Consider the following 23270-nt stretch of genomic DNA (forward strand, 5'->3'; position numbering starts at 1 on the left):
GTCAGTGTTTTGTATGTTTCTTACTTGTTCAGAAGCATGTAAAAGAAGGACGTAGTGGTTAGACTGGAGCTGTTACATGTTTGTTCTTTACGTACTGTCATGGTGTTCTTCTAGTCTCTGGTCTCTGGTGGAGATAAGTGAAAACTGCTGAGGCCAAAGCTGTGATTTTGTATTATTGATGAGGAACAGGTGAATTCTGCTGTCATAGTTAATGTACAAGGTCCCTGTGAAGTTTTGTGAACTTCTCAATCTGACATTAAAACTGTCCTTTGAATCTGTGAATTTTGGTACCAGTACAAAGGGCACTGCAGAAAGCACTACACTGGCTCAATGTGAACACAATTTGTGTGCATGGTCACTCAGTCATGAAACAGCTGCATGTAGCTGTTCAGTGTTTGCAGTTTTCTACTGGGGCATTTTCCCCAATCCAGTTTTAATGTGTACAGGTTTTATAATGCATGTTTGAGTCTACCACATAAGCATACAGTCTTGGAGATAGTTTAGTGGTAGTGATGTTTGCTTGACCTTACATTATGTACACCAATATTTAGATGTAAGTAATGAAAGTGAAATGTCAAAATTAAATATTTTTAACAGCAATAAGTGTCCTTTCTGGTTTTAAGTATTTTATAGAGAGGTATATTGATAAGGCATATTGAAATATCACCTAGACTCTGTTTCAAGTTAGTGTATAGCTCTGGGGTGTATAACGTTCAGAGGTTACATTGTGGACCCTGATGTTGAAAGGTGTAGAGCTTACATGGCCCTGTAGGTAAAATGCTTAAGTTTTTTCATGGAGTGACCTTTGCTGTAGTTTGCCCACAGGAAAAGTAGGGGCTTAGTTTTTTTAAATATTGCTGTTTATCTGTGCTCACACTACTTACGTCTAAATCTGTTATTCTAGATAGGTTAAAATAGCAAATGTTATTTATATTAAATGTAGTCATAAATGTTTAAAACATACAGTATGAACATTTCAGTGTTCCAAAATCACAGCAATTTCAAATGCAAAAAAGCTTCTGCAAATATTTTAAAAAGTATGGATAAAGTCAAGGACAAAGCATTAGATTTCCTGTAGTTCACGTTTTAATGCCTAGCATTAAAATCAAATTTAGTATACACACGAACTATTTCCGTGCATGTTACAATAAGAAGAGGAATACGCAAGAGAAAACGTGATCAGAAATGTAAGACTTAAGGGTTAAAGGAAAATCCAAGAATGTATTTCATTTCAAATTGGAATGGTCAGGGTTGATTTTATCCCAACATTGAAAGGTTGGGAGAAAAAACAAAGCAAACTCCCGAGTAGGTAATCACCTTGAAGTCGCACCTGCACATAGCATTTGCCCCTTTCCAATATGGCGGCGTCCTCTGCACCGCACGCGGAAACACCCTCTTCCACTCCGGTGCTTCCGCTTCCCGTGGCTCGTGCTAGTGAGCGGAGAAGAAAAATGGCGGAGTACCAATGGAGAGGAATGGAGCCCCGGCTCTGTTCCAGCAACCCGAGGAGGGTCACCGTTTTGGGCTGGGTTTGTTTCTTCTTGACTGCCACCTTTGCAGAGCCCGGCGGTGCCACCACCCACTGGATCGTGACAGAAGACGGCAAGATTCAGCAGCAGGTAAATCCGAGGCCTTTGCGTGCGAGAAGCCGAGGCAGGGAGACTTCTCCAGAAGGAGGATTCCCAGGGACGGAGTCCCGTGTCACACCTGCACAGCTCCCTAGGAGGCATCGGTAGCGGAGATCACGCAGAGTGTGAGAGGCACAATACTGGGCCTTGTGTTTGGATTGATCCGCCCGTAGCAATGGATCTTCCAGCGTGCAGTCTCGTCTCAGTCTCCTTCCCGCAGGTCGGGCTGTTTACATAGTGTCGCGCAGTGCTTCCCTTTAAATGACAGGAGGGAGTCGGCGGCTGATTTGCTGGGCTTGTTTGCTTGTCTTCGCATCATTTAGCGGCGAGTTGTCAGCTGCGAGAGCCCTTCGTGCTTCCTTAATTCCCTTTAGCCAGGTGATTTATTGTTGCTGTCTAATTTTCAAACACTTTGTCCGTTCAAAATGTTTCGGAGGCGCACGGTCCCCTCCCTGCCTGCCTGCCACGATGCGTGGGACGGGAGGGGAGTGTCGGTGTGTTCCCGTCGCTTCAGTGTCTGGCTTGCGGTGACTGAAACGTTTTGTGCATCGAAAATGTCTGTCTGGAACATTATGACATGTAAAATAAGTCATTTGAGTCAATATGGCGTGGCCATCCTGAAGCTGACTTGATGAAAAAAGTCTTTTAAATTAACGTCAGTTCACTTGCTGGCGTTTTGCAGGTGCATGAAAACGGATACGATATAGGTAAGCTTTTGCTGTTGTATTGATTTATAATTCTCGTGAATTCATAGTTTTCCCCCTAATGTTACTTTGACTTCATGCTGGTCCATCTAGAGTCATGCTCAGAAGCACAGTGCGCTCTGAACGGGCTGGCTTAGTTTAGAGAGACCCATTAACTTAGCCGATAGATCTATGGGAAATGGGACCCCAGTGTGTCATCCAGAGGGGAACGTCTTCAGCTTGAAAGGAATCTAATTTATGAACTTAACACATAACATTTACTAGGAATAAATTCATGATTAATCTTCTAACATAACTGTCTGGTTAATGTAGAAAGAATCTGGACACCTTCCAAAGTCCACCTGGAACTTTACCACGTAATTGGCAACTTTAATTGCTATGAGCAGGAATGAACTGAATGGACTCCTCTTATTTGTAACCTGCAATGTACTTGAGTAATGGGGCACAAAAGAGCTTTGTGCTAAGATCCAGAGAGAGCTGTGCTTCACAGGCTGCCCTTCAGCACCAGGATTGCAGGATTTCAGGCTGCTGAAAGCAGTAGGGTTTCTACTGTGTTCTGGGCTGCTTTATTTTAGTTGGTTCCTTTCAGATCTAGAATGTGGTATCTTTGCTTTAAGTCCAGTAATATTGAGACGTCAGTAGCTCCAGTGAAGATCTTTATTTAGTTCTGCCAGCTCTCAAAATCTTAGCAGCTGTTGTCTGTTTTGCAGGTGGATTCCCCTTTGAACTTGAAACACCCACATGACCTGGTGATTTTCATGCGACAGGAAACTAGAGTCAACTACCTCAAGGAGTTAGAGGTAAGTGAACTGAGGCATCTTATTCTGTCACGGGGCAAATGAAAATGTAGATCTACTGTGCCAGATGTGCAGCCCCAGCATTTACAAAATCTTGTGGTTTGGCTTTTGTTTAGCATGTGCTGTTTTGAAAGCTTCTTTTTCTGCCTCTATAGAAACAGCTGGTGGCCCAGAAGATCCACATAGAGGAGAATGAGGACCGGGACACGGGGCTGGAGCAGAGGCATTACAAGGAGGACACAGACTGCATCACTGCCAAGGTCCCTCTAGGAGACCTGGACCTGTACGATGGCACCTTCATCTCCCTGGAGAGCAAAGGCATCAGGTAGTTCCCCTGTCCAAGAGCGCACCTGTGCACTGACAAACACTCTGGATTTTCCACCTGACCTGGCCATTGACACAGAGGGCTACAGCTGTGATGTATGGAAGGTTGTCTACAAGAGTGGAAGTTGCAAAACTCTCTTTTAAGATGTTTAATTCCATTTGCTTAAACTGTGAGCTGTTACAGTATGAAACCATCCAGATGGGTATGCGTTCTGTTGTGTCGTAATATTCTATTGCTATCGGTTGTTGTTATATGTTCCTTAGTCATTACGACCTCTTGTTCTTGGCAGCCCTGAAGACTATGTAGATCCCAGGTCAGCACTACCTCCCGATCTAGAGAAACCAGACTGTACAAAGATCCTGGAGCTTCCCTACAGTGTGCATGCCTTTCAGCACCTGCGGGTGAGTATACAGTATATGACCTTGTCCTGTCCCTGCACTTTCTCAGCCCTGTAAAAAGGCCCTAGCTTGCTCACTCATCTGCAGGCTGACTCTTGGTGTCAACACTGGTGATGTGCTTTCTCTCAGTTGACCCATTCATCCGTTTTCGAACTGCTTCATGCAATTCAGGGTTGTGAGGGAGCTGGAGCCTTCCCCAGCAAGCAACAGGCACAAGGCAGGACAGACACAAACACACACTTACACCAGCGCCAGTCTGCCCAGGAGCCAATTACCTAGCAGTTTGTCAGTGTTTGTCTGGCCCTGTTGAAGGGCAGCCTTTGAGAATCGGTTCTGCCGACTGGCGGGATCTCGTGTGTGGTAATGTCCAGTGTGGTTAATCATGCAGTCTGCTATGAGTCTGGATCTGTCTCCAAGTCGAAGGGTGCAAGAGATATGTGCAGAATGGTCTTCTGGTTTCGGGATAATGCTTCTGGCCTTCTCACTTGCTGCAGACAATGGCAATGTGGTGGCCTTTTTGTGGCCGTAAAGCAGATGTCTTCCCCTCCAGATTCATGTCTGCATCTCGGCTCTGCTTTTGTGTTTAGCCTTCCGGGTGGGAACCAGTGCCCACCTCTTCAGAGCTAGTGCCCAGTCCTGGTGAGGTGGGCCTATGAAGCATTTCCCTCTTGTAAAGGAAATCCAGAGGCAGGAACAGTGTCAAGATTGCTTGCCTTCCCCTCCGCAGGGTGTGCAGGAGAGGGTGAACCTCACCTCCCCACTCCTTTCCAAGGAGGACCCCATCTTCAGCTCTCTGTCCCGGAAGCTGGGGAGGAGCATGGAGGAAGTGGGCCACCGGATCCACGAGGCTCTGCTGCAGGTGAGACTGCCCTGCTGACTGACGGCGCCCTGGCCACACTCACTGGGATAGTGACAGCTGCTCATGCTGGATCCGCACCATCTCAGTCGGGTCCTTTAGGTTTTTCATATCCCTTCCCTTCAACAAAGGGCTTTTTTCAGGCTTTTTGAGCGCCACAAACACAGCCTTTGTGCCCCTGTGCCAAGTCAGCCTGCGCTGTTTTATCTAGGTGGCTTCAAGGTGGACAATAGCGCAATTGATTTGACCTGATCTGGACGGCTCGATGCACTTTTGAAATATGAAAAGTGTAACGTGAGCATACTCGTGTTAGGCTTAGCATGCAGTTTCTGGAGGTTTGTCCTATGTGCTGGGTCGACATCCAAAGCTTTGCAGTCTGTTTCTGTGGTCCTGTCCAGTGCTTAGAGCAGTGGCAGAAGCACAAGACACTTGGCAAATGTTGCCAGGTGCTACATAATACACTAAAAGCCATATTGTTCAGCCTTTTATTAACATTACTTTCTGACCTGCATTTTCACCTTAAAACAATACAAAATCGTGCTTCACTAGTGAGGACAATTTCTGGTTCTGTCTGGCTGGCGTCATCTGTTGCTGCCAACATCGACTATGCCGCAGACATAGTGTGTCATCTTTTCCTCGTTCGTCCACCGCGCTAACCCCTTTATCCAGTACAGGATTGCAGAGGAGCCGGAGCCTATCCCTGCAAGCAATGGGTGCAAGGCAGGATACACCCTGGAAGGGACGCCCGTCCATCACGGGACAGACAGACCCAAACACAGACCGATTCACACCAGGGCCAGTTTGCCCAGAAGCCAGTTATTCTACCAGTACGTGTTTGGACTGTGAGAGGAAACCAGAGCTCCTGGAGGAAAGGCATAAAAACACTTAATGCACAAAGTATAATCAACAGGTTTGCCATTTGAAGTTTAAAAAATGACACACAAACTGAATGCAGACAGCAACCTGGGACCCTGCGAGGCATCACTGCCAACTGCTGTGCCACTGTGCTGCCTCTTTTCATAGGTTTATCTCAAAATATCTACACCCTCTGACATCCTGCATGTGGCCACATTCTCGTTTTGCTCACCGTCTCTTACGTGTGTTGTCTGGAATAATCTCCGCTGTGCCTGTGCAGTCTGGGCACGTGTGGTCATGGTGGATGTGGTGTGAAAATCAAGCCAGCTCTAGGCATTAAAATTCTGTGCTGCTTAATGTGTTCTTTGAATTACAGTTTCATTAAAGTGCTGCACAGTGTACTGTAATTGTGTTCAAAATTATGGGTACCTGTCTACCCAGGTAAAGTTAGCTATGCAGTATTTAACAACAAGGATGCAGGACTTAAAATATAGATTTACAAGAGCAGAGGGTTATGGTTTAATTTAGGAGACTTTCCATGGGATCTGCAGTAGATTTGATGAGTCAGAATGTTTCAGCACAATGAACTCTTTCTCATTATTTAGGTTAATGTTTTTTTTTGCATTGCTAAAGCACTTTTCATCCCAACATGTACCTTGCATAGGAATAGGCCCACTTCCTCGGGCACTGTAGTGCAGATCCCACCTGGGTGATTAGTGCCAACCTCAATACACAGGTGTGGAAGTGAGAAAACAGGAGAGTTTGGGGGTTTTGGCCTTGTGGAGTGGTTAGCATTGCTGCCTCTCAGCACTGGGGCACTAGGTGCAGTTCCTGAGGTGCCTTGTGTGTGGAAATTGTATGTTTTTATCATGTTTGCATGGGTTTCCTCCCACAGTCCGAAGACACACTGGTGGGTTAATTAGCTGGTGGAAAAATAGGTCCTGGTGTGAGTGTGTGTGCCCTGCGATGGACTGGTGTCCAGCTCAGGGTGCATCCTGCTTTGTGCACGTGGTTTGCTGGGATAGGCTTCGACTACCCTACATCCCTGAATTGTAAAAAGCGATCAGAAAATTGATCTGTTTAATGTCTCCTATGAAGAATGGCATCTCCTACACCTTTAGCATATAGTGTATTTCCCCAAGAGTGCCACCTAGTGGTGTCTGACTGCAGCGCTTACAGCAGGTACCCTGCCTCTGTGGTCTGATGAGTTGAAGGCACAAGCTGTGCACTGATAGGACTGTTTATTGAGATTTGCAGAGAGGAAACTGCTGAGATGTTAGGGATCATAAAGGTATTATAAATTCTTAACTTCTGTTTTGTAGACATTTTGATTGTTTCTGTTATTTTCACTGGATTTCACTTTTGATATTTTTATTTTAAATATTCATATTAACTAAAATATTATTGTTCTGTAAATGTTTCTCCTGGGCTAGTTCTTAATCAGGTGTTAAAATGGATTTTAATATTCCATTATATTTTAACATTTTTACTGCTGTAGTAATGGGTTAGAGGAATGTTCTTTTCTTTCCACCAGGATAGCTGGTTGTGATGAATGTTGAAGAGAAGTGTGTGTTAGAAGATCTGATTTAAATGTGCGACAAAGGTAACTTGCGCTCTGCTGGGTGAATTAGAGTGATCGAACCTGGAGAAGTACTCCCAACAAAATGTACTGTAAAAATTTAATGAGCAGTTTTTTTCCCAAATGCCAGTGTATTTGTTTTGCCAAGCTCTGAATGTCTGTCATGCACTGCCTCATGCCGACAGAACTCCTCCTCCTGGGTTCTCTACAACCTCGCGGCTTTTTACTGGAGGATGAAGAACGAGCCGCAGCAGGTGGTGGAGTGTGCTGTGCGGGCGCTGCATTTCTCTCCCAGGTGAGCCAGAGTTCCTTGAACAGAACACCACTTTTCCCTGGAAGAGCAGGATGCAGGGCAGGACACCGGCTCATAGCAAGGAGCATGTGCACAAGATCACGGGTGCAACTTGGAAACAGCCGTCAACCATACCCAGCGAGTGACAACATTTGAGAACGAGGGCAACACCCTCTGCTGGTGGAATTCTGCGTAACACCTGAGATATGTGCATTTGAGGCTTGTATTGCTCTTAATGTTCTCTGTCTATTTGCAGGCAACACAAGGACATTGCCTTGGTCAATATGGCCAACGTACTGCATCGGGCACACTTCTCTGCGGACGCTGCCATTCTGGTCCACGCTGCCCTGGATATGACCTCCGACTTCCTCACCAGCCACTACACTTTGGGCAACATCTATGCGGTGAGCAGTCCTCTGTAGACCTGGGGCATGTCATGTGCGGTGTGTCTGGGAGGTGGTGTGGAAGGGAAGAGCCACTGCAGCATGATAACTCCAGTTATCTGTAACTCCTCCATTTCGTTTTTATCTTCTGCTTTCCTTGTAAAGCTTTCTAAGGTATTTTTGCAGAAGGTTAACCATAGGTGGTAATCTGATCTGATCACATCTTGTGATGTGACCTTGTCACGCTTGTTTCTGCCATTCTTTCTCCGCCAGGTCCTACATTTGCACCACGCATCTGAGCTGAACTGTCTGTCTCCCCCTGTGTTTTGCGCAGATGCTGGGCGAGTACAACCACTCGGTGCTGTGCTACGACCACGCCCTGCAGGCCAAGCCCGGGTTCGAGCAGGCCCTGCGGCGCAAACACGCTGTGCTGTGCCAGCAGAAGCTGGAGCAGAGGCTGGAGGCCCAGCACAGGTAGAGAGGAATGTGGTCAGGGGAGGGCCGGGGCTCTGAATGCGGTGTACCACAGTGATCGGGTGGGAGGTAACCCTGTTCCTGCGCAACTCCGGGGCCCCGGGTTCAAATCTGGCTCTGTCTGTGTGGAGTGCGTGTGTTTTCTTGATGCAGATTGTGAATTCCAACCTGTTAAAGTGGGTCACTCTGGAAATGGCCACACCGGCAAGCACCCTTCTGAAGTCTGGGGCCTCTCTCGGTGCCCGTGTGCCTGTGCAGGTCGCTACAGCGGACCCTGAACGAGCTGAAGGAGTACCAGAAGCAGCATGACCACTACCTGCGGCAGCAGGAGGTGCTGGACAAGCACAAGCTCATCCAGGAGGAGCAGATCCTGCGCAACATCATCCACGAGACCCAGATGGCCAAGGAGGCCCAGCTAGGTGAGGCTCTGGGTGGGGCGACCGGGGCGGAGCAGGGGCTCTGAAACACTGTGGTGCGCAGCCTGCATGACAGTTCCTTTAATAGCCCCAGTAACTTCATGAGGACGGTATCATTGGTCACGGCGCACATTTTTATATACAGAGCGCTGCATTTGAAACCGTTGCAGCCTGTGCGGAGGCTGGTGTATTGTGCTGGGTGCTGGGCGTTGCGCTGACGCTGCATGCCGGGCTGTGTTGCAGGGAATCACCAGATGTGCCGCCTGGGGAAGCAGCAGCGCAGTCTGCACTGCCCTTTCGACCTGCCAGTGCGCTATCACCGCGGGGACCTCTTCGAGACCGTGCACTTCATACAGGTGAGGGGCAGCTCCCCGCCTTCGCAACTAAACGCTCAATCGATCTGATTTGACATGTCTTCACCCAGGTGCATCTGATTTCCTCGCAAGATCGCTCTACAACTTGAATGGAGTTCACCTGTGGTCATTTCTTTATTTTGGGTACATTAACACAGAGTCAATTTACATTTGCCTAAACTTCCAGCTGGTTTTGTTAAAAGAAAACCTCTATGAGCTTTGATGTTCAGTTTTATGTGGAAAGGATGAACTGTCGCTTTTTGCTCTCGACCTCCTCGCTGCAGTTTGGAGAGGACGTGTCTGTGGCCAGCAGCACCCCCCTGAACTCAGAGCTCGGCCTCAACACGAGCCACGTCCGCGAGCCCTTCCTGTCCGTCTCTGGGGGCGCCAGCCTGGGCACCTTCTGGGGCAAAGAGCCCTCCGCCTTCACGGTGAGCAGACGCCTCTCTTCCAGTGCTGGGGATGGGCTTTGCTCTCTTGAGATCCGGAATTCCGCATTTAGTGAGCAGATGATATACTGTAATTTAACCCAGGCACGTTAAAATGATTATCCTGTTCTCTATTATTCCTACTACTGTGGGTCCACACAAGTGAAACAGATATAAGCCTTCTGCATGAGTCCAGACTCTGAGATGCATAAGGAAGGCTGGACCAACAGATTGGTGTGATTGATGTCTTGTTACAGTTTGTTTATCTCTTTCTCAGCCTTGCTGATTTTAACATGGAGAGCTGCTGTGTAACACTGAGCTAAACTCCAAGTGTACTAATCTTTTTTTCTAAGGATATATATTTATTTATGAAATCTTGTTTTCTCAAGGGTTCACCTCCAATGGCAGGTCTCAATGCTGATTGTATTGGTAATGATCGTAGAAACCTGCGTCATTCATACAAGTGTTGCTCACGTTGATTCTTGTGCGATTATGAAAGGTAGAAGACCTCCTTGTGTGTCCGTTTACAGCTCGTGGCAGGTATAGCTGAAGAGCTGTGAAGAAGCTCGCATTGCATCTCGAGATGTGATGTGAGTGTGGGGGAATTGACAGTCAGCTGCAGATATCAATGAGCTTATTACACAAAGCGCGCAGTTTGATTCCTGTAAGTCTGTCAAGGTGGACAGAAGGCTGTGTTAAAGAAGAGGACTCGTGGCGAGCGTTAACTGTCCAGCCTGTCCGAGGGCCCCATGGTGGCTTGACTGGCCGGTTCCTCTCCACAGGACAGCCCGGAGGTGCTGTGGCCGAGGAGGGAGGACTGTGCCCGCGCCTACCCCTCCGTCCCGCCGCCCGAGGAGCTGCCTACGTTCTTCCTGCCGCCGGAGAGCCGTGGCTTAGGGTGAGGAGAGAGGCGGCCGTCTCGCCGCAGAGCCTGGCAGAGGCCCCGACCGCCTCGAGTCTGTCACGCGCTCAGGGTTGCTTGTCGGGCTTCAACTGTGGAAGTAAATCGGGCTTTTCTGTTCTTGGACGCTTCACGGCTCTCGATCTTCACGTCCTGCAAAGAAGGAGTTATAATGTATTCAAGTCTGTTCCTTTAGCTTTCCGCAGAAATAAGTCCGTTTGAGACTGTCTTCGCGTGTTGCCCAAAAAATGCACTTCACTTTGGCATTTAGTGAATTCATACACGGCTCACAACAGAGAAACTTTAAGATGTCGGTTGTAGGGACTTGATCAAATTCTGCATTCAAATGGCAAACTCAGTGGTTTCCATGCTTGGTGTTTGTGATGTGCCGATATTCCAAAGTCTCACTAATAGCTCATGATTCAAAAAAGGTTTTGTAAACTAAGAAATGAATAGCATGAAATGCGCAGATAGCCTTCAGCGTAAAAACTCTGTTTTTTACGTGATCACCTGAAATTCTTTCATGCTGTTCTTTGCTCATCGCTTCACAACATGAGTGTCAGGCAGAAAACAAGAAGGAATCTTGTAGCCCAGCAACCTCTCCTCGCCGAGTCTTGGGGTTGGGGTCCTCTGCTGAACCTCTGCTGTATGAACGAAGAAGCCAGAAACAATAAACCACAGATAATGTCCAACTACCTTCCTTTTCTGTCTTAGGTGTCCGGAGTCCAGTGTAAAAAGGATATATTATTGAAAGGGCAGAACTAGAGAAAGACATAGGCCAGGAACTCATGAAAACGGTGAGGAAGCTACAGTAGTTTGTCTCATCACAAAAACAACCAAAAAAAGCTGACATTTGTATGTCGATGTGATAAGGTTAATGGGAGATTGTACTGAGAGCTGCTGCTAGGAGTGAATCCTCCTAGTTTTATTGCTCCTCCAGCAGCTGGTTGTCCTGCGCTGCAGGTACTTGACTAGTCTTGCTTCGCTTCACGCTTTGTGATAATCATCTTGCGCACTTTGTGTTGTCGTTTTTCCAGTGGACACATGACACGCTTGCCCGGTCAGGAGGCCTCTGTGCAGCAAAAGCGATTTGGAGAAATGGTTCAGACATTTTCAGAGATGTGATTTGTTACATCACAGAAGTGGGGAAGGTGGGACAGCTCCATCACCTGGATATATCTGAATTTTCCGTATAGCAAGGGCGGGTTTTACAGTGTATAAGCAGTTACCCAACCGAAAACTGTGGTTTCTGAACTGTTACAGGGTCCAGGGTGTGCTGTACCGGAGCGATCCGCCCGAGACATCTCCGTCAGCCCCTGACTGTGGCCCAGGGGGTGTCCCTGTCCTGGGGGGCAGTGCAGCTTCTCTGGGGAGGTCCCTGGAGGAGAGGGAGTTCCCAGACAGCCATGCCAAACAGGTCTGTTTCCTAAAGGTTCTGACGGGGATCGTACTTGTGTGAAACAAAGAGATGGGGACCTGGAACCTTATCTAGCACGTCTCGACCACCTGCGGCTGCTCAGGATGGTCGTAGTCGGGAGTTTCAGTGTTCTTTTGCAATTTCCTTGACCGTCTGTCCTTGTGAAAGTAGGAGGGGGATAAATCCTGTAGTTTCGCATTTTAAATGGATGATAGAAAAGGTTAATGCAAATTTCAGTTCAGTTTCCTGTTGAATTATTTTCTCTGCTTGTTAAAAAACCAAGTCGTAGAATTTGGATGTGAGGAATCCAAGAACATGATTGCAAGTTCTTAGTGAAAAGCTGGCCTTGTCAAGAAACAATAAGTACAGGGGATGACTGCGTCAAGGCCTTTGAGGATGTTACGTATTTGTATAAGGTTCCTTTGAAGTCTTTTCTGTTCAAGACTAAAAAGGTTCTGTCCCTTCAGACCTGTTGCTGTTAGTACAGAATGTTGCCTTAAACCTTAAGGAGAAAAATATATTTAAGTAGATGTCACAACCTCCCATGATACCTTTTCACTCCAGTATTTTCATATTACCCATGGTATTACCCGGATGGAGATGTCATCTCTGTGGCCTAACCTACACCGCTGTGGTGGAGAGCCGTGCTCACGTGCAGATGTTTGTCCCGCACAGATGCTGTTTGCGCGCAGCGGCAGCCTCAGCCACACTGAGGAGCAGATTGGAGCTCTCATATCTCAGGCCTTGACCAAGGTGGGACCTCTTTCAGCCTTTTCCTTCTGCTCCCCATCCTTCCTTGCTGCCTATGTCTCAAGACCTTTCTAGTTTTAATCTACTTTTTCAGTAAATCAGTCATTTTTTTGGCATATTACATAGATGAATTCTAGCGTTCCTTCCCAAATGTAAGGGTATTTCACCTTGCTATGGATTTCCAAAGGCTTTTTCTCTGCTAATTATTCTCAGCACTTCTTGTTACTGAGTCAAGATAAGTCTGTAATGTTGGAGAACAAGCAGAAATAGGTAGAGTGGCTTTTCTCCTTTGCACTTGTGTCCCTGTGCTCTTGTAGATGTGTGTAAAGTTTACATTGGGGATCAATGCAAATGTCTTGTATGCATGGATGTCAGATATGGCTAATCCAATCCCACGAAACCTTATACATTTTGTATTTTATAATCAAGTTTCCTTTCCCTTTTCCCAAAGGATGGGCTGCTTTTGGGCTTCAAGCTAAAGCTTCTTTTGTTCATCTTGCATCTTGGCAGCAGCCCATCCTTTGTCACAAACCTAGCAGTGATCGTAATAAATTGTTCCAGTTAAATATTGCGTGTTGCTTACTGAGAAACACAAGACTGAAAATTTACCTGCTCTCCACTTCATGTGCAGGACTTGTGTTCTCTTGTGAAAATCTGCCATATTGTATGCTGCCCAGACATTGAAGTCATGTTATGTTGTTCTTTTTAAGCTGTTGCCACCACCAGTAATGAAACTAACAGAGCTCTCGATTGCTAGATGCAATTCTCTGGTCTGCTGATTATACATTACAAGAGGAGTTCCCAGTTTTTTATCCCATAACAACCCTTCTTTCCATGTATTAAGTACCGATCAACTAACAATTATTGTAGTTTAAAGAGAGGGCATGCTGAAACACTAGAAACCCTAACTATAATCTGGAGTCCTATAGATTTCTTTCTCTGACCTACCTTGCCCTCTCGCAGTCTGCTGCCCCCCGGTGGCTGGTCATGAACGAGGCGGCGCTCTTCTGGCGCGCGAGGGGTAACGTCAGCTCTGCGCTCTCCTGCCTGCACCACGCCCTCAGTTCAGTCCCCCAGGAGCACCTCGACATCCCACTGGTCAACGCTGCCAACCTCCTGCTGCGCTGCGGACTGCCTGAGGAGGCGGGGCACGTCCTGGAGCGCGCCGTGGCCATCAACGGCTCGGAGGTAAACTGGAGCTGGCGCAGGAAGGCTGTTCCCAGCTGCTAGAAATCCCAGATGCATGTCTCACCAGCGTGAAGAAGCAGTAAAAGAGTCAACAATCTCTAGTTGTAAATACAGGTTTCTCCTCTCTCCATGTAACCAAGTGGGCTCCAAAGCCCAGTCCTTAGGAAATCCAGTCCAGCTGGGTTTATAGGTTACATGTGTTACCTGGGATTTAAGTCATTTTGAGATGATTTGGTCCAGAAACCTCAATACCCTTCAGCTCTCAAGGACCACAGATTGTCTGCTTGCTTAAACATGTTTCTGAGCAATTTCTTGATTTTAAAAACAAGTCTCAGGATGTTTTTTTTAATCACATCCCCACCTGATTTAGAATCACCAGTTCTTGCTTTCCGGCAGCGGCTGCCGTGCTGCCTGGAAGGCAGTGGATTTGGCCTTGACCGTCTGACACGCCACGCTGCAGAGAGCAGTGCCTGATGGGAGAGGCAGAGCGGCTTGTGTCGACATCACTGCCAGCCCCTGGGCGCCTGACCATGCGCAGGAATCGCTCTTTGCAGGGAAGCCCAAAGAGCCCCAGCTAACTAATCCCACCTCACCAGGGGGCGCTCTGCCCCTTGGGGAATCCTGGTCTTGGTACAGGCTCAGTCCCTCTGCCTGTGGATCATAGAGCTCAACCTGTGTTCCATGCAAAAACCTTTACCGGATCAGCAATCCAGTTTTTTGAACTTGTTCACTCACAGGTCCATTGTGGAGCAATAAGGGGCAGAAAGAGGCTAATTGACAGCAGTAATTATAATAATAATAGTTGCAGCCATCTCCCCCTGAAGACTGAAGTCCGATACATGGCTCTGCTGGCCCATCTTGAAAGGGTGTTGATGACTGACGTGTGCGCGTGCCTCTCTCTTGCAGCCGGTCACCCTCCTCAGCCTGGGGAACGCGTACCTGGCGCAGGGCAACGTGAGCCGGGCGGTGTCGGCGTTCCGACAGGCCCTGTCTCTCCCCGCTCCCTGCCCACACTGCGAGAGGAGCCTGCGGCTCGTCCGCTGCCTGCAGTTCTACCCCTTCTTGTACAACCTGACCCGCCCGCCCTGTGAGCGTGAGTACCTGCCTCTGCCATAGACGCCTGGGGGAAACCGCTGGGCCCTAACAGGATTAGTTCCCTGCTCAAGTGAGCCGCTACTTGTTGAAATACCTCCTTTTTTAGGGATTTTTCTGCACCTGAATAATGGGAATTTGAAATGACACTTAATGAGTGTCAGCAATGACACTTGAGCCAGTGTTTGACTCGGGGGTGGCCCAGTGGCTAACACTGGTGCACGCAGCGCTGGCGCGCTGGGTTCTGTTCCTGGGATCTGCCAGAGTTTGTATGTTCTGCCCGTGTTCTGGGTGCCCTGGTTTCCTCGCACAGTCCGAACACACACTGGGTCAGGTGGCTTCTGGAAAGCTTGGCCCTGGTGTGAGTGAGTGCGCGACTGTATTTGTGTGAGGGACTGGTGTTCCATCCATGGTGTACCCCGCCTTGTGCCCTTTGTTTGCTGAATTGGGCTCTGTCTCCCCTGGAACCCTAAACTGGATAAAGCGGTGAGAAAACGGATGATAAATGTTCCATCTGTGAGATGTTGAGCAAATTTTTCTTATGATAATAGAAACGACATTTTCTCCTTACTCACATGTTTTTTCATCTCTTATGAAATTTGTTTATTATATGTTTTGTTTGCCTGCCTTTGCAACTTTTGTGCCTGAAGGAAGCCAATTGAAATTTTGACGCACAAATGAAGTTCAAAAGAAATAGAATCGCAACATATCAATGTAACATGTAATCAAATGCAAAGCCACAACATCTAAGGTTTGTTTTATTTAAATTGAGATACCATTGTTCAATATATTTGTGGCTTATACAACTATTTATAGGCTTTAGAAGAAGGTGCTGATAAAATCAGCTTTAATGCTCTACCCTAAGTATATAAAGACTCTGAACTTAACATTAAGTTTTGGTCTTGTGGTGTTGCTTTAAAACATAATTAGTCTTGCTTTGATTTAATCATCAAATAAGTAGTAGCAGCATTAATTTGTGTTGCTTTTGATGAGTCCTCATGAAATAATGGCTGACATTGTGGTTGCAGATTGAAAGTGACTTTAGTACTCATATAACGAGACATAATTAATTCTTTGAAACGAGTCAGGGGAAAAAAAAACTTTCCATGGGAAAGATCCAGTTGATAGTGTTGTAGATGATGTCAAGTGTTCTGGGTGCAGAGTGTTTTACAGAATCAGGCAGTTGTTCAAAACATTGATGATTTGGCAAATGTTAAAACAAATCAATGCATGATCACTAAAATGTTTGTTTCTAAAGCTGACATTTAAGCTTTTGGTGTGAATCCTTTGTTAGATCGCACAGCACTTTGATATCGATACCAAGAAATTCAGCTTTTATGCTGCAGGGACTCTGTACTGACTACCAACAGATTGAGCGCCAGAACGTGATTGATGAGAAGGAGCATCACTAATCCAGCAAAACAACCACAAAACAAGTAAAGTGTATGGAAGACGCATCATTTAGGCCACCGCTAGGCTGATCAAACCTAGATGGAAGAGGAAGGACCCTTTCTTTTAATTGTTAAGTCCATTTTTTGGCAGTGTTTGTGGTCATCCTTACGTTCTCACTAATAACCATAAGCAGCACTGTATTAGTGTCATTGGACAAGTTTGTCCCTTCCGAGACAGAACTTTATATAACTTAATCAGAGATTCGGGAGTATTTACAATACAGCACTTACACAACCTTGATATATTACGTCAGGGTTAACAATGTATTACTCAAGGTTATAAAGATATGTTATAACTTTGAAATATTATCTATTTTTGTAAAGGCACAGTGTTGGAGTTTAATTTGAGCAGGTTTGACGTGTCTTTTAAATAAAATATTTTAATTTACTGAAGGGCATATAAAACACTTGCTGCCCTGAATATAAGGTTTTCCTAGTTTTTTTGCTGATTGCAAACATCGCTAAGCGGGAACCCAGTGTTCCAAATGAAAAGTTTGAAGTTGATGGGAGTTGTCTTGAAACATCTCTTCCGCACTGCAGAGGATACCGCGGAAAGCTCTGAGAGCAACACGTGAGCTACTATCAGCAACACAATGGAAGGCGGTTGTGCTTGCGGTATTGGCAGCCTGTGGGCATGGCTTCTTCCGCCTCCTGGGTTCAGCGCGCGCTCGTGCAGGAGCAGGCTTCGCTGTGCAAGAGGCTCCCTGCCTGCCCGCCGCCCGCCTCACGCAGGGCTGCTGTTCGACAGAATGCCTTCGCTTGTCTTCCCTGCCACTTCTGCAGGGCTGCAAGTGAAACACTTTTCAGAGGAGCACCAGAATAAAAAAAAAAAAAAACATCTATTCTAATGGTCAGCTGTTTATATTAGGATGTGGGATTTCAATCCAGCAAAATTACCTGAAATCCTGCTGGTCTGTCCATCCCCCCTCCCCCTTCACTTGCTGTCTCCCTCCTGCTCTATTTTTAGCTGCTGCTCTGTATTCCCTGGGTGCTTTTATCCACTGCTGTTGAGAAGCAGCTAATTTTAGCCCGTGGCTCAGGGACTGTGTTCCACATATAGCTTCAGTCAATGCCAACGCAGCCCTGGTTCAATCGGTCTTCGGCAGCGCTGTGCATCGCTTGTTTCGTCTCATCCCCCTTCCTGTTTCCCTTCCGAGAGCCGCTGCGCCCTTCCCTCTCCCACTCCGCGCAAGCCGTGAGGGGAAGGAGATTGTGCTTTGATGTGCTGAGGGAGTCAGCCGGTTAATAATTGAAGCAGATAAAAATAGCCGTGGTCTTATTTCACCAGCTCTTCCAGGTTTTGCGCAGACGTCGAAGGGGTGCAGAGGAGCCTGCCGTGAATTCTGTCTTCTCTCCCTGCTCACCTGAGCCGGAGGGGTGAGGCCTGATCAGTAGCCCTGGGGAGGCTCTTGGTCTTTACAGTGTAGCATGAGCTCACGTTCAGCCACACTGCCACACCTAGCCGATGACTTAAAAGCTCAAAATGTGTAGAGCTGTTCTGTGCCCTGTTGAGTCATTGTGTGCTGCAGTGTTATATCTGAAACTAAATGTGCAGTTCAGCAGTTGCTTAGTAAAGGGAGAAAGGTATTTTTAGCTGTATGTTTGCATCACGTGTGGTTTAAGTCATACTTGCGCTCAGTTTAAAACAAAGGACTGCATATTGACTTGGCTCTGCGAGGTTCCCCAGCTGGGCATGGGAGTCCGGTAGAATGCCGAGGATGAAGTGTCAGTTGTTCCACAGCGGCGTTCCCGATGCAGGACTCTTCAGGGGAGACTGTTCGACAGTGCCTTTACGTCAGGCAGGGGACAGTACAGACGAAGCACTACTGCCGAATGGAAAAAGGATAGAGTAGATGTTGCTTTGAAGGGTACTTTGAAACACCACTGTATTACATCTTGTGGCCACCTAAATATAAATTGATACGAAATATCATGACTCTTATCTCAACATCATTTTGTACTCGGATTCCATTCCGAATTTCTGCACATTATGTTCCAAAAGAGGAATAATATTCACGTTTCTGTCACAGATGACTAACAGAGGCCACTACTGTAGTAACCTGGGCATTAGCATTTGCTGCAGAAAAATATTCAACATGAATATGTAAATTGGTATATAGTAAAAAACAATTTTCCTTTTCTTAAAGGTCAAGTATTTTAATGCTTTCTGGCAGGTCATGGATTGAAATCTATCAGCAGTCTACATGATGCACAGTCCAGTCAACAAATTCTGATACAACTCTTGCACTCATTTTCTAGCCAAAGGCTTACACGAATTTACAAATTAAGATATCTAAAGATTATTATTTTGGGCATGCCCAGCACAGAACAATGGATGATTTTGTTTTTGAAGGTCTAGTTTCACTGAACTAAAAGCCTATCAGAGACTATAAAAAGTGGATCTTCTCTAGAAACAATGACAGTTGTTCCTATGTAGTTAAAATAATCCAGAACCTGCTTTGTTTCAAGTAGCTTATCCTCCCTACTCTGATCTGGCAAATGAGAATAGACCGAATTCGGACTTCAGCTAATTGTTTTTCAGTGGAATGGTGGTGAGCATTATGTGCACTTATACTAGCAGCAGCATTATTTTTTTATTGACAGGATTATCCTTCAGAAAACATTTATTCCATTTTTTTACAGATATTCAGTTTGCATGTTTTTCCGTTTTTATGTTGTATTGATTAACATTTCAGAATGCTAATCAGCTAATACAGTTTAATGCTCTGCTCCCTTGAACTCTCACCTGGTTTTAAATGCAGATGTGCTTCAGGACCTCTGTCTGTCTGTACCCTTCCTCACCTGTCCATGTGCTGGTGTTGGGTGGCAGTGTCGCAGTACTGTAGGGGGCAGTGCAGTGGCTCAGGTGACATACAGAAGAAATATTTTTTTCATTTTTTAAGCCATCTCTAAATTAAAAAAAAGAATGGTGCTGTTAGGACTGGTATCTGAGTTTATTCATTTCTTCCTGTCTGCTGTTCAACCAGCAGACTATATTTAGAATACTGCGTATAGAAAGGACATAAAATATCTCAGGCTACTCTGATTTCCCATTCCCTTTCATCCTTTTGCATTTCTGTGGCTGTGGTTCAGTCTTTTCTTTTCTTTTCTTCCATCCTTTCAGCGTGTGTCTTGAGACTTACTTTGAACATCACTGGGCTACTGCCACACAGCTGGTCATCGGCTGGGCTCAGGCTGAAAAAGTGTGGGGTGGGGTGAATAGGGACTCCTGTGGAGGAATGGAAACTGAAAGAGTGCGCAAACATGCCAGTGTTTCTGAGGTGAAGGGGGTTTTGATGTCACTGCTAATTTTGGCTTCTGCCATCACCCGGCGTGGTTCACTTTAGGTGTGTGGGGGCTGGGGGGGAGTTACGCACGCACAGACAGAGCAGATTCTTCTCTGAAATGGCGTGAAAGCAGACGCTGGGGATAGTGATGTGTGAGCTGAATTTAAACGAAGCACTGGAGTGGCGTTGCGTCAGCGATTGGCTGACAGCAGGAACAGAGGAGTAGTGGATTGGCTGAGAGCTGGTCTGCTCTCTTGTATGACGTCTCTCGCTCTTGGCAGTCGGATTGTAGTGTCGGGCTGGCCTGTGTTAGATTGTCATACCACTCCCATGATTGTAAAATGAACTGGGCCACTGTAATTGAAATTAGCTGCTTATTAGCTTAGCTGCTTCTCTTGTTTTTCCATGATTTTGTTCATAAAACAAGAAGCCCACAGTGATTTTCAAAATGTCATAGATCATCTGACACAGAGCCTATTCTTTTTCTTTAAGGGGATCTGCATTTGACAGAGAATTCATCCTTATTCCTGTGTCACTGAATTGGTGCAACCCATCATAAATCAGAACAAGCCCTCAGGGATACTTATACAATACAAATGTTTTAATGAGACAGAGATTCTAGCTGCAGATCTACATTTGCTGATATATTGAAGGTGGAGGGTGATTGTCTGACTGCTGCCTATGTTCTGACAGCAGGCTCATGTCACGGCACTGAGGAGATGAGCAGCTCTGGGTCACAGCCAGCAGGTGCTGAGTCTGAGACGACTACACAGAGAAAGGAGGCTGCAGGATCTGTTGAACTGCTTCCCAGCACTGTGGGCGACTCCCTGCAGTTTGAGAGTAAGTCTCACGGTATCAGTGATACACTTTTCTCTTCCAGCAGCTTCTCTAGTTTTTCTTTATTAGGTATGATAAACCAAATGGCTAACAGTAAATCGCCTGAAATAAAGCTTTTAACTACAGAATAAAAGGGTTTACTGGTGAATCCTAAAATGCTGTTAAGTGCAATAGATGAGCTGGCATTTCACTACATAATTCTATTGTCTTTCACGTCAAAAAAGTAAGCTGGTACCTGGCTTGAGGAGTGATACTCATGTTCCTGATTGAACAGGTGTTCGGTCCCGACTTGGACGTCTGCTAACTTATGCACATTAAGTTAAAATGTTGACATGGGCGTCAAATTTGTATTTTAATTAGGGCACCCAGATGCTGAAAAGGAATGCCAGCTGCTTCTTGCAGCCACAGGTCTGCGGTGCAAATTCTCCTGCAACTTGAAAGGCTGAGAGGCTGAGATAATTCTCTTTTTAAAAATTGCCAACACGAAACAGAGCCGATAAACACCTGCATGTTGGAGACTGGTGCATCATGTCTCATGCAGAGCTGTGGGCCAGAAATAGTAAGAGAAAGAGCAAATCGGGCTGTTGCAGTTATCTGGTGGTCTGTGCATCATTCCCGTGTGCTACATGCTGCCTGTTCATCCTGCCAGCCAGCTGCGAAAGGCCAGGCTGGTCAGTGGTCTCTCTCGCTCTAGTAAGGGTGCCAAGTCCAGGAGGCCAGGCTGGTCAGTGGTCTGACCTGTGTGGGCTCCCTGTGTCTCTCTCCCTCCTCTAAGCTGTGGTCGTGGACAGTAACGGCTCTGGCGAGGCGGCGCAGCGCGTCGGGCGGCTGGAGGAGGAGGAGGAGGAGGAAGAGGAGTGGCAGCTGAAGGAGGATCTGATGGGGGCTTTCGAGGGGGCCCTGGACGTGAAAGGGCGGCGCGTGGACCTGCAGGGCATCCGCGTGCTGAAGAGCGGGGCGAGGAGCGGGCGCGCCGGGCCCTGCTTCGGAAACTGCGAGGACGACGATGAGGCCGAGTGGGTGAGTAAGGGGCAGGGCCGGTGGAGAGGGCGCAGCAGTGTGGTGTGGGTTCGGCTCCCTCTCTAGATCATCTGAAGGGAAAGCAGAGATGTAGGATAGGAGGATTGCCGGGGCAAGTTTCGTGACGGGCACTGGTTTTTGTGCAGTTCCGTGAGAAAGTATGAGCCTCCTTTCTATTTTATCAGAGCTTCATGTGGGTGGCAGTGATATGTAAAGGAAGCCCGAGTTGAACAAATTACACCAAAGTTTAGTTTATATTATAAATGGAGTCATCCAACATCCGATGTCCCTGTGAAAAAGATAACACCCCCTTCTTCAATCAGTTCAATTAAAGGGATATCTAGAAGCAGCTTTGTGTATACTTCATTAAGCAATCTAGTCATGAAAGAAGTCTTGAGGATGATTTGGGACAATAGTGAATCTTCCCAAAAGTGGCCGTCCTGCACAAATCACTGCACGAGCACGGAGTAAAATCGCTGAGGAAGTCGCAGAGAAGCCCAGAGCAACATCCAGGCAGGCCTCCCTGGCCTTGGTTCAAGTCTGTGTTCATGACTCCAGCATCAGAAGAGCACTGGGTACAAGCGGGAGTCATGGGGAAGTAGCTAGGCGGAAACCAGTGCTCGCTAACAGGAAGGTTGGTGCTGGTTCAGTTGTGCCAAACAGCATCTGAATGACCCACCAGGGCTCCATGGGTGCTGACATCTCTGACGATGATCCCAAATATACAAGCAAATCTACAAGAGAAGGAGTGTAGAAATTCAGTGTTCCAGAAATACCAGTCCAGTCCTTTGGCGTTGGCCAGTATGTAGGTGGCGTGCTCTTCCTGCGCTCGCGTGGCCTTTCCCAGGCTACCCCCCTTCCCATCCACCTCCCCTGGGTAAACGAGCCAGGTTTGATTGGCTGCTCCAAATCCAGCCCTGCTGCCGACAGTCGCAACGTCCAAGCGCAGAGCAATCATCCGTCACTGGGTTTGAAAATCAGGGGAATGCAATGGGCAGGTGAGCTGCCCTGGATTTGACAGATTCTGTGCCAGGAACTAATTGTCATCCCTGGAGAAGCTTTCGCTGCCTGCTCCCTTTTCTCTGCTGCCTTCATAGCAAGAGAGCCACTGTCCTCACTTCCACTGCAGGCACTTCCTTACTCAAACAGATGCGGGAGCATGGAACAGGCTACACCGCCGGTAGGTGGGGCCTCCTCTCATTGGTCACACTTCTTCTGTCTCCCCTTTCAGATCACTTTCCAGGTGAAGAGGCTGAGAAAGCCCAGGGCAGACCCGTCCGAGGCCACAGAGGAGGGCAGCCCCCCGGGGGGGGCGGGCGCCCAGGCCCAGCCGGAGATCAGCGGCCCCCGGATCCCCTCGCCGGGCCCCGCAGGTTGCCTTCTCTGCCCCTCCCTTTCCCCCTGCTCAGCACAGCGTTGAGTCAGCAATTTCTACAAGTGTCAAAATAACTGATCCTCATGGTCAGACCACAGACAAATCTACACAGTATAACATTTTTGAGATTCTATTTATTCCGATTAAAATGTTTAAATGCCACTTAAAGCCACACAGACAGTGACTTTTTTGAACGTGCATCACTAAAATGTATTATACATAACATATAGGACTTTGAAGAAATTAAGATTCCACAGTGGCAAGACCTGGCTAAAGTTTTAAGTTTTGTTCACCATGACACAAAAAGTGGGTTTGGGAATCAGGCCAGAGAAGAGCAACTAGATGTGTTCTTGGGCTCAAAGGAATGTTCTGCTTTGACAGTATGAAAAACTGAATCTTTTTAGTCAGGAACAGTAAACATTATGAGGGAACCTGATTCAGGTATGCAGAGTTTTCAAAGGCAT

At 47.0% G+C, this 23270-nt stretch overlaps 1 protein-coding gene across 3 annotated transcripts in view; it reads left to right on the forward strand.

Annotated features, from left to right (window-relative positions):
* Nucleotides 1-1370: 1370 nt before the first annotated feature.
* ttc17 (tetratricopeptide repeat domain 17) overlaps nt 1371-23270 on the forward strand; it is a 31641-nt gene continuing 9741 nt past the window's right edge. For 2 of the 3 annotated variants that reach the window (XM_088610885.1, XM_088610886.1), the window contains exons 1-19: nt 1371-1619; nt 3043-3132; nt 3285-3454; nt 3744-3855; nt 4580-4711; nt 7328-7437; nt 7691-7838; nt 8152-8291; nt 8550-8710; nt 8951-9063; nt 9345-9491; nt 10271-10386; nt 11653-11806; nt 12482-12559; nt 13520-13744; nt 14651-14837; nt 20268-20414; nt 21187-21431; nt 22663-22804. In XM_088610885.1, coding sequence (XP_088467011.1) covers nt 1452-1619; nt 3043-3132; nt 3285-3454; nt 3744-3855; nt 4580-4711; nt 7328-7437; nt 7691-7838; nt 8152-8291; nt 8550-8710; nt 8951-9063; nt 9345-9491; nt 10271-10386; nt 11653-11806; nt 12482-12559; nt 13520-13744; nt 14651-14837; nt 20268-20414; nt 21187-21431; nt 22663-22804 — 2785 coding nt within the window. In that variant the 5' untranslated portion in view covers nt 1371-1451. The remainder of the gene's footprint in view (nt 1620-3042; nt 3133-3284; nt 3455-3743; nt 3856-4579; nt 4712-7327; nt 7438-7690; nt 7839-8151; nt 8292-8549; nt 8711-8950; nt 9064-9344; nt 9492-10270; nt 10387-11652; nt 11807-12481; nt 12560-13519; nt 13745-14650; nt 14838-20267; nt 20415-21186; nt 21432-22662; nt 22805-23270) is intronic. The other variant, XM_088610887.1, reaches the window with a different exon arrangement.

This window comes from Lepisosteus platostomus, chromosome 18 (assembly GCF_059453375.1).
Source record: "Lepisosteus platostomus isolate fLepPlt1 chromosome 18, fLepPlt1.hap1, whole genome shotgun sequence".
NCBI lineage: Eukaryota > Metazoa > Chordata > Actinopteri > Semionotiformes > Lepisosteidae > Lepisosteus > Lepisosteus platostomus.